The 10834-nt window shown below is 45.1% G+C and overlaps 1 protein-coding gene across 1 annotated transcript; it reads right to left on the bottom strand.

The window, feature by feature from the left end:
- Positions 1 to 3144: 3144 nt before the first annotated feature.
- On the bottom strand, positions 3145 to 9270 carry adamts1 (ADAM metallopeptidase with thrombospondin type 1 motif, 1). The gene is made up of 8 exons (XM_036557541.1): positions 8336 to 9270; positions 6790 to 7130; positions 6549 to 6681; positions 5982 to 6439; positions 5693 to 5879; positions 5425 to 5603; positions 5145 to 5320; positions 3145 to 5021 (listed from the first exon to the last, which is right to left on the bottom strand). The coding sequence occupies exons 1-8, from the start codon at positions 8910 to 8912 to the stop codon at positions 4295 to 4297; spliced, it is 2778 nt and encodes a 925-aa protein (XP_036413434.1). The 5' UTR covers positions 8913 to 9270; the 3' UTR covers positions 3145 to 4294.
- Positions 9271 to 10834: the final 1564 nt, after the last annotated feature.

The following is a 10834-nucleotide window of genomic DNA, read 5'->3' as shown; positions in this document are numbered from 1 at the left end:
TTTCAGCAGGGTAATCACACTTAATGTAATCTTGCAACATTTCTGAATGGAGCAAACGTGTGCAAGCAGTCGATAAAGGGGCCTTCCAGCCTAAAACTAAAATATAAAATATTATTTTTCAGCTGACGTGGTATTCTCTAGCTCAGAATTGCTGTCCCTCGCCTTTTTGTTTGACCAAATTCACATTTTTTCTGCCCTTTTCGTGTCAGCAGTGTTCCTCCCACCTTCAAGATACATAATCATAAGGCATTTTCTAGTCTTTAAAGGGTAAAACTGGCCTTTTACAACTATTGTGGCAAACAGTAGAAGGAGTAGCAATGGTCGCATTTTTCATTTTGGTCACAGCACCACTTTACGACCACACCAAGCACGTGGATTCGGATAGTATCTTTGTGGAGTTTTTCAGACGTTCTACTGATGTTCTACACTGATATTTGTCGTCTGCTGGGACGACAACATGTTAAACTGTGGGATGTAGACCAGATAATCTAGTAGGCCGCAAGACTTCTGTCCTTACAGCACAGCCTCTCTTGATTGCTTATACTTATAAGCCCAATAATAGGCTTCATAATATACGCAAAATATGAATGGCTCACTTATTTCAGAGACTTATTTGTTGTGTCATTCTCTTGCAATATTTATCTGGACAGCAACAGCTTATATCAGCATTGCTCTGTTGCTTTCACCTCCCATTTGATCATCATCTCCATCCCTCCACAGTTGTTGGTCTAAATCATGCTTAGTGTATCTTTCTTCTCATTTATATCAACAGTGATGTTTTGCTTAGAACAGCTCTCTGAGGTACTCACCACTCAGATCACTCTCATGATCTGAGCATGCACTTCAGCAATTCCTTATTGGGGCTACAGGTTTTCTAAGGGGAGCTATGCTTGTTTTACTGCTCTCTTGTGGATAAAATGTGCAATGTAGACACAATGTGGCAGCTGAAATTTGAAACCTTGAAGCCTGTGGAGATGTTTCGTCTGTTGCATTCTCTGTCGAGCTATTTGTTGTAGTTTGCATGACTAAATCACTCAGTTATGTCTAAGAGGCTAGTAGAGCTTAAAACCATCCTCAAATAAAAGTTAGACTTTAATGAAAAATGACTCAGGAAGAAGTAAAGCAGAGGGGGACATTTAAAATAATGGAAATATCACATGAGATACTTATTGGCTATTTTCTCTGCTACACCAACCATATAGGTGCACTTTGTAGGTTTACAATTACTGACTTTAGCCCATCTGTTGCTGTACAATTTATTATGGATCCACCACTGACCAGAGATGGCTAGTGGCCTAGTGGTAGAAGTTTGGGTTCAAATTCCAGGACTTACTGGTTATATGCTTGGGTAAAACAGGGGGTGCTGCTCTGGGCATAGTTATGCACGATTTTCGTTTGTAGGATTAATAAAATACATGACTTTATTTGAGTGGTGGACCACTCTTAGCACTGCAGAACAACTGGCCTGGTAATGTCAGCGCTGGCACTTTTGGTCCACTTTATTTTTCATGCACAATGCCTTCTATAGTGCTTCTTCACTATTCTTTCTATAGTGCTTCTTCACTGGTCAGTTTCAGCCCAGCAGCGACACTGATGTGTGTTAAAACTCCAACAACACTGCCTACACTCATATGCAACACACATATATATATACTACCACACCTCTACTGCCAGGGCCGTGTTTTCAGACCATATACTACAGATATATACTACAAATATACACTTGGATGTAACATTTATAGTTTGTCTGAGTGTTCTTGTGCTAATATGTGTAAATTAATACATCAGCTCACAGTAATTGACCCAATACTCTGCTGACCTACCAGGAATTTTCTCAACTCTCCTGATTACCCACTCCGACATTGATCACTGCTGTGGTGAGAATGATTCACCACTCAATTAATATCTGGTGAGTGGTGGTCCTTTGGTGGTTCCTTATCACTGATGGACAGGGGAAAGCTGGGAGATTATATATGTGAGTAATTGTAAACCTTCAAAATGCATCTTTATTGAAGGTGGCCAGTTTTATCCAAATGGGATGGAGTGGCTGTAGATTTGATTTACTTCAAATAAGCAGATTCTACTTGTTTAATCAGTTGGTGAGTCTTCAAGCAAGTGATCAGGTATACTATTGCTTGGTGGGAAGGAAAATCTGTAGCTGCACTGGCCCCCAGGCTGGACACTCCTGATCTGTACCTGATAAAATGGCCAGTGAGAATATTTCATGTGGTGTTTCTATTATTTTGTGCACCTGTGGGTTTCTGTAGCAACCCAATAGCAATTTGCATAGGTAAAAAAAAAGCTTAAAAGTGAGAGGTGTGACAGTATATCAAGTATATCAAATTTGTACTATAGTTGTAACTGAGTAAATAGAGAGTAAACAGAGATGAGGACTTGTGTTTGCAGAGATGGGGACAGAATCAGAATTGTTCACAGTGGTGGTGATAGAAGTTGTTACATGGAAATGGTTATGAATGTGCTGCCTGATGTCTGAGACATTTTTTGTGGCAGTTCTAAGATTTAGATTTTCTGAAAGACTTTGTTGACATCTCAGTGATCGGATACTTTTGAATATTTAATGGAATTCTCCTTAAAAAAACATAACTTTGTTCACTTTTTTAATGACCACCATATGCAGTCTTTGACAGTGATGCCATTCTCTTGCAACTTATGTTGTTGTCAGGTTCGCTATAGCTAGAAATGATAAGCATTTTAATCTTTGGTTACAGAAACCTGATCTGATGGACTTCTTTTATTTGTATTTACAGGAACTAGCAAAAGAAAATCATAGTGTGGATAGCATACTTTCTAGCCTCATGGCTACTCTTGCAAATGAAGTTTGCAAATGATACATTTACTTTTGGCGCAGTATGAATAATATAGCTTAATTGTTAATAATTTGAGACTTCAGTTCACAACTAAAGACTCATGACTTGACTCTGACTCTCATAAAGTGACTTGTGAACATCTTTGCTGGTTGTGATACAAACCCACTGGACACCGTTAGAACCTTCTGTAAACTCAGACCTCGAAGGAGCATTAAGTAACTGCAATAGTTAATAGTTTCGTTTCTTCATAACGTCCATGTTTTACCCCTACTTCCCCCACCTAAGCCCACAATAAGACACATCAATGACATCTGGCCACAGGTCAATGTGATATTTTATTCATAAACCTAAGACCACATATATAATACTGTATAAATACTCTAATATAATCTACATCCTTCTGTTATTTCAATAATAATAATAACAAATAGAAATACAATAATAATAGAAAAGCCACAAGATTATATTAAACAGGCTGTACAAAAATAAATAAGGTTTGGATATTCTGTACAAAAAGAAATACGTCATTACGATGACACCTTCTCGGAAGGCAGGAGAGACTTACTTATGAAGTAGTAGCAGGAGAGAAGTCCCTCACCCACCTCCAAATATGCCTTCTAAAACACACATAGAAACATACACACACACTCTCACTCTCTCACTCACACACATGCTCCTCAGATACAAAATCCTTGCTCTTTGGCCTCTCTCCCCCTCCATCTTTTTGTTCCCTCATGATGGACTATGGCTTAGAAAACTGGTAGCAATATCAACCTAACTGTGCAGCTATAGCTATAAGGCAAATGCGCAGCACCTGTTGTGGTGTATGATAGCAGCTTGTGTGTCTAGGTGAGGTGAAATATGGAGTGGGTTTTGGCAAAAAGGCATCCATACAATATGTGCTCCGTATGCTAGTAACAAAAAAGGTTAGTAGTAGGAGTACCACCTGCTGGCCCTTTATAAAGGTCTCCCTTACTAAGTCACAACTACTGCTTCCTATCCCAGCCAAATGCTAATAGGCTCCTATATATTCACATCCCTAGTGACCTCTTGTTATTCTGTGAATCCTCTCATATATATTTCCTGTAGAGAAGCAAAGCTGTCTATCCAGTCCAGCTCAGACAGACAGTCAAATACAAATACATAGACTAGAATTTTTCATACAATCATTCACTTGAAACGCACTCGCACTCAAAGACCTACATGCATGACAACAGCTCCTAAAGCAGCAGAGGTGTCTTTATAGTGTCCTTATAGTTCCTCCATCTCAGCATTTTTGACAGGTACACCGTGTGCCAGCTTTGTGCCCTGTACCCAGTGTTGGAGGAGTGGGAGCACTGGATGGAGGCTGATTGCAGTCAACGTCATAAGGGGCCCTTTGGATCCCAAAAAACCTGTGTTGCTCTGTTTCAGAAACAACTAGCAGGAGTACAGTTGTTCAAGATTGCTTTTAGTTCTAGCCAGTCTTAACAGGGACTTCGGATACACAAGTCCAACAGGGGTCGTGGCCGATCTTTTGCGTTGCACCTGTCATTGGACAAGGTGCGACCATCGTGACTCACGCAGCGCAAAGGACGTTTCCGGAAGCCCTGGCCACAGGTCTTGGAGCATTCTGACCACTCTCCCACCTGCCAGGACGGGCAAGCCTGTGTGGAACACGGCCGAGAAGAAGTAGGACGTAGCTCTTCGGGACAGTCTTTTGATGGTTGTCCTTGGGCATCTAGACAAAGGATGTCCCTCATCTGGACACCTTCACCACAGGTCTGCGAGCATGGTCCCCATTCACGCAGGGTCCACTCTGCGCCTCCGGCTTCTCTGATGGCATTGATGGAATGTCGGTTTGGACGCGATGGAGAGGAAGCAGGACGTGGGGCGAAGTAACTGTACTTGACGCGGGGCCGAGGAGAGTCACCCACCGACAATACCTGGACTGTTAGTGGCTCTGGAAGAGGAGCAAAGCTGCGCAAGCGCTCCAGGGTGGCTGAGGCTCCGCTGTAGCGCAGAAGTGCACCTCGTAAGGAGATGTCAGTCTCCAGAGTTGTAAGCTTGTAGTCACCATTTAACAGGTAGGTGCCATCCTGTCGGCGGACAGCCAGGTAGCTGTTGTCCTGGCGCCGACCACCGGGGGATCGCTGCTTGACATCAAGGTGTGTGGCACCAGCAGGGATTGTCACCACATCCTGATAACCTGGCCTGAAATCAAAAAACAGACAGAGGTGAGATTCGAAGGTCAAAAAGATTTGGATGGCAAACTAGTAAACCTGGTTTTAACGTAAAGTCAGAAAGTCACACTTGGTCATAATGTCATTTATTCACCTTGCACGGTCCAGTGATCCTGACACTTTTTTGCAAGTGGATCCATCCCCTCCACAGACACCGCATTTATCGAACCGTTTGTTTGAGCCAATCACACGGTCACATCCAGCCTTGACACACTGGCCTTGGACACACACTGAGGTGGAGTCGGGGGTGCAAGGTGTCCCATCAGCCACCTGAGGGCAGCAGAAACCAAGTTTTATGCAATGTCCCTTTTTAAAATCTGAAATAAGAAACTTAAATAATTTCACAAAGTTGCAAGCATGGATTGCCTACTCACTTTTGGCTTAAGGATGAAGAAGTATCCTGTTCCCTTTGCTCTGCACACCAGCTTGCAGCGGTCCTTGGGTGATACACCAGCATACTTCGGCACCCACTCAACACCCTCACCTGAGCCAAACGACACCTGGGAGGAGATGTCATTATGAGCCAAACACTGCTCCTCACGGAAGGTTAGACCTGCACAGAAGATTGAACATTCATGTTAGCTACAGATCAAATGCTGAAGTGATTCATTATTTTCACTTTTGAAGGACTGCATCTCTTACCATTGCTGTCGGGGCAGGCCTCTGTATTGCAGGAACGGTACTGAATCCTTTTACCCTCACAGTATTTGCCTCCGTTTTTGGGCAAGGGGTTGTCGCAGTCCCTGAAAGAGTACTGCACACCACCACCACAGGTGCGCGAGCACTCCCCCCAAGGTCCCCAAGTTCCCCATCCACCATTTACTGGAGTCTAAAATAGCAAGAGGAAGAAACCATCAGACATGAATGCTTGAAGCCAACTAAAACTGACATCAAGATTCTAGTATAAACACTAACACCAAATGGTGCCTACCTGAAAGCTGGCTGCTTCACTCTTGCTCAGACATTGGCCTGCCATGCAGTAGCTGTCATGGCCACATGGCGTTCCATCAGCCCATGGAAAGTTCTTGGTTTGGCAGACCAGCAGACCATGTGTGGTGGTGACAGTGCACCACAGAGCAGCACAGGTGGTGCTCAAGTCAGGGCAATGCTGTGACTCTTCTCCAAATGTGAGACGACACTGGCGGTCAGCATCATACACAGAGCCTGGCAGAGCCTGAGGTAATTGCTGAGGTTTCTGGGGCTTGTCGAGCAGACACTGGCCATGGCCGTTGTCCAGGAAGGTAGTGACCATCAGGGCACTGCAGGGAGACCAGGGCTGCAGCTGGTCCAGGTTGGAAAGAGTAGAAGCCATCATGTGAGAGCTCCACTGGTCACCGTTGACACTAGCACACTGCTTGGCATCGTCATGGGGCATGTTGAACACGTGACCTATAAGAAAGTGAAAATAAAACTTGTATCTTAATCCTTTTTTTCTTACAGTACAATATTTAGTATGTTTCTGCTGTCATGGTTACATTGACAGAGTATTCATTCTTACCCAGCTCATGCGCAACAGTAAAGGCTGCTTGGAGTCCATCATCTTCAATAATGGAGCAGCTTCGGTCAGGGTCACACACTGTGCCAACATCAGCCATGCCCAGTGTGTCACAAGAATGAGCACCACATAGATCCTGAAATAGAAGAAACAAATTTAAGACCACCTCTTTCACAGTATGGATTTCACTTATTTCAAACACCTCATTTATGAATGTTTGTTCACTGTATAGTTGGTTCCTTACTTGTCTAGTGAACAACACTGCTGTGTCGTAATGCTCTGGGTGGCGATCGCTGGGAGGGTTGTGCTGCCTTTGCCACTGGCAGAAGTTCCTAAGGGTGAGGGCAGCATTGGAGGACACCTCAGGTCCCTGTTCTTCATCATACACCACCAGAAGCTTCACCACAGCCAGTGAGATGGAGTTATGAATGGTTGGGTGGCGGTAAAGGCGGGAGGCAACAGCCATGATGGTCAGCAGGTAAGGCTTCAACCCAGCTCCATGGAACTCTGCCATAGACTGATCTGCCACTATCATGATCTCCAGATATCGTGGGGTGGACACAAAGCGACGGGACCGATGGTGTGCTGAAAAAGACAAGCACAATATAATGACATTAGCCACTGAAAAACACATCTATTCCTAAATTTACATTTACTAATTAATGGTGTATTATATATTTAAATTAATTTGAAAAAGTGTGATTTCAGTCTTCCAGTGATATGGGACACCTGTTAAGTAACAAGGGACACGTCATGGGCACTAAAGATAAAATCCTTCTTCTACTAAATTTGCCACTTGAAAGGTAAAGCAAGAGAAAACAGCTTGCGTAGAACCTCTGTCATCACTCAGCTTCAGTTTCCATAACTGGGGCTCATTCAAGGGGGAAACTTGGCAGAAAGCTTGCGCCATCCACAATCCTCCTGGAGAAAATGTCTGTCGGTACTGACCTACGCACGCGGTATCAGGAGGCGAGCTTACACGCCTCGCCAGCTCAGACCCTCCCGCCTTCTCAGAACTCTGCCCACCCTACTTTTCCTCTGCCTTGTTCCAGTTAACCCTAACCTCACTTCTATAGCAAATACTCTATAGCTTTAACTACTGAAAATGGGTTCTTTTTAAAGAAAATTCAGGCACGCTATGAGGAGCATCTTGCAGAAACTTCAGTGACAGCTGGAGACCTGCGCCAGACATGGAGAGCCCTCGAGCCTGCCAAAGTCAGTCAGTATGCGCCAAGCGCAGTCTGGATGTGTCGGTGTCATTGAGTTTATAGAGTTTACTGGAGGGTAAAGTAGTCTCTCAAAGGGAAAAATGGGTCTCCCCTAGGGCTGCACGATATGGACGAAACACCGTATTGTGATTATTATTTAAGTGTTTCTTATAAAAGACCAAATAAAAAAATAAATAAATAAAAATAATAAGAACTCAGTCTGAAGAAGAATCTAAAACTGGAAAATATGAAAAACACATGGCTGAACCTCTAATATGAACTGAATAAAAATGAATTAAAAATAAAAATTTGAGCAAAATAATTCACTTTTGTCAGATTGTGTGGATTTGATTCATCCAACACTTATGTGACATGTAAGCTTCAGTCAGCTCCTAACAACAATGATTTAGTGAATTGTTCGAGCTGTTAGAGCTCTGTAAATCGTTATCGCGATATATATCAGTATAGCGATAACGATTAGCAAACGATATATCGGTCTTCTCCTTCTCGCGCAGGCTAACAAGCACTCTGAAGTCTCGCCCAAGCTCTGCTAAACTTTCTTTTCATGTGAAACATGTTTACCTTGAGAGCCCGTGGAGCCGCTCTTCTTATCTGGACTCGTTCCCCCGAGCTCGGGCACCTTCTCCTCCTCCTCGTTGACGCCGCACTTGGACCCGGCGCCTCCTTCACGGCTCCTCCGGCGGATAACGTGCAGGTCTCCGTGCGTGGCGTTGGCTCCGGCGGGCTGGATGAAGTACTCTTCGCCGCCGAAGTAGAAGGCGCCCCTCAGGCCGTCACACGCGTTGACGGCGGCGGCGGACTCGGGGTCCCCGCGCACCGCCCCCGAGTAGAAGCAGCGCTCCTGACCCGCGGTGCTGTCCGGCTCCCGGCGCTCGTCGGCTCGGCCGACCTCGTGGAACACGAAGCCGGGCGCCAGGAAGCTCCGGTCGGGCTCGAGCTCCAGCACCGCCTGCTTCCCGAACACGTCCAGCCGGAACACGAGCTTCTGCGACTCTTTGTCCCGCGCCTCGGGGCTGAGGGTCTCGCTCTCGCTCTCGCTCGGATCGAGCCGCACCGGGACCACGGTGGTCTCCTCCCACGCGCCCTGCGCCACCGTAACGCACGCGGCGGCGAGGAGCACACTCAAAAAACCCAGCATATTCCTTCAGGACTAGAAAACGCAGAGAAGTGTTTTTATTTTGTTCTTCTGAAAGAAGGCAAAGTCCAGTCTGGACAGAAGAAAACTCGACAAGTCCAGATGTGCGGAACTCACAGCCTGATAACGAGTCTAAAAGCGGCTTAAAAAAGAGAATCCAGTGCAAAGCCTCGCTCGAGTACCGATCACAGATCGAACAAAACGCAAAGTAATAAATAAGAGTCTCTGTTTTCTCTTGCAGAGAGATTTCAGACTTCGCTCAGCTCTGAACTGAAGTTCTGCTGAAGCTTTTATTCCACTCTCCTCTGAACACCAGCGCCTCCTCCGCCGTCTGTCTCTCCTCTACTCTGCTTCTCCTTTTCTCTCAGCGTGCAGCTCCCGGCTCGCTATTTATGTGTCCCTGTCGGGACCACCCCCTTCCTGGAGCCCCTTTGATCAGACGGCCCCGGGCTCCTCGTGCGCAGCTCCACGCAGCGGAGGCCTGGAGCGCCGCCACCGGCATTAATCACAGCAGAGCCCTCCACCTCTCTCTCTCTCTCTCTCTCTCTCTCTCTCTCTCTCTCTCTCTCTCTCTACTTTTTAACCCTTCAGACAGACTCTGACTCTTCACTCTCTCTTTCTCCTCTACTCAGATCCTCAATACAACTCTTAAGTCCTTATAAAGGAGTAATAACGACACTATAGACCTACACTGGAAAGTTATTACACTGGGATTCTTATAGGAAACTTGTAACTTAGAATAAACTTTATTTCTTGGGTCAGAATTCATATAAAGTTGAAAACATTTGGTTCTAAAGTGATATGTAATGATATATTACTATATATATAGCTAACTGACTAGATATGTATCTAACTTATAATTCATAATAGACTTAAAATTCTTAGAAGACTTATTTTAACGCTACAATATTACTCCTTATCTATCTATCTATCTATCTATCTATCTATCTATCTATCTATCTATGTCTTTATTAATTCATTGTCAGTGTCATTGTTTTGCATGGCGTAGAAGCTCATTTTGGCTCATTTCTCCTTCTGTAGGTTTGAGCAGTGAGGTTAGTGGGGTTGTTGGGGAGAGTACGGGCCGCTGTGGAGGACAGTTTGTTTCTCTCAGGCTGACGGAGTTGGAGTCAGACAGCTGAGCGCAGCCTCTTTGCTGTGGAGGCGGTTCTTCGACGCTCTTAAGGTGGAACGGACTTGCTCTCCTCATGCTGTCGAGTTTCCAGGCCACGCCCCCTCGCGTTGACCCCGCCTCCGCTCGCAGGCGCACGGCTGAGCCGGCATCACATATTGCGGCCAGCCGCTTTGAACCTCGCTAAAAAAGTAAAGTGAGTGGTCACCGCAGCCCCCCGTCCGCTGACCGCCTCGGACGTGATAATAGAGACTCAATTAGATTAAGCGGCGAATGAAGCATGTCAGTGTGCTGACCTCAAAGTGAAAAGCTTGGACGGCGAAACGAGGACATGCCGTACAAGAACAGCAGAACTCAGACCTGCCCGAGAGAACATTAATACAGATAGTGATCTGAGGTTTGGACGTGTACTGAGCATGATGAAACAGCGAGACCACCCTCCCTGAGCAAAACGACCTGGAAAGACTTTGGTTGCCTGTCCACAAACCTATTAACAAGTCCACACTGAGCTGTCTGTTTAAAATGATTTTTGTGGTGAAAAGCTTCTCTATGTATGATATATTAGTTAAAGCCAAAATAAGAGGTGTTTGGAAACGCATATGAGCCTCTAGGCAGCTCTAGTTGTGTGAATGAAGATGTTGAAGAGTTCTGGTCCACCTTAACTGCAGCAAGGCAGTGACGGTTTTTGGCCCACATATATAAAAATGTCCACCAGATGGCGCACAGTGACCATGCAAAAATGAGGCTCCCACAGGTTGACAGTGTTCTTACAGAGAAGTACCTTAAAACATAT

Source organism: Colossoma macropomum, unplaced genomic scaffold, assembly GCF_904425465.1.
Source record: "Colossoma macropomum unplaced genomic scaffold, Colossoma_macropomum, whole genome shotgun sequence".
NCBI classification, from domain to species: Eukaryota; Metazoa; Chordata; class Actinopteri; order Characiformes; family Serrasalmidae; genus Colossoma; species Colossoma macropomum.
This window is presented reverse-complemented; position numbering and strand designations above follow the sequence as displayed.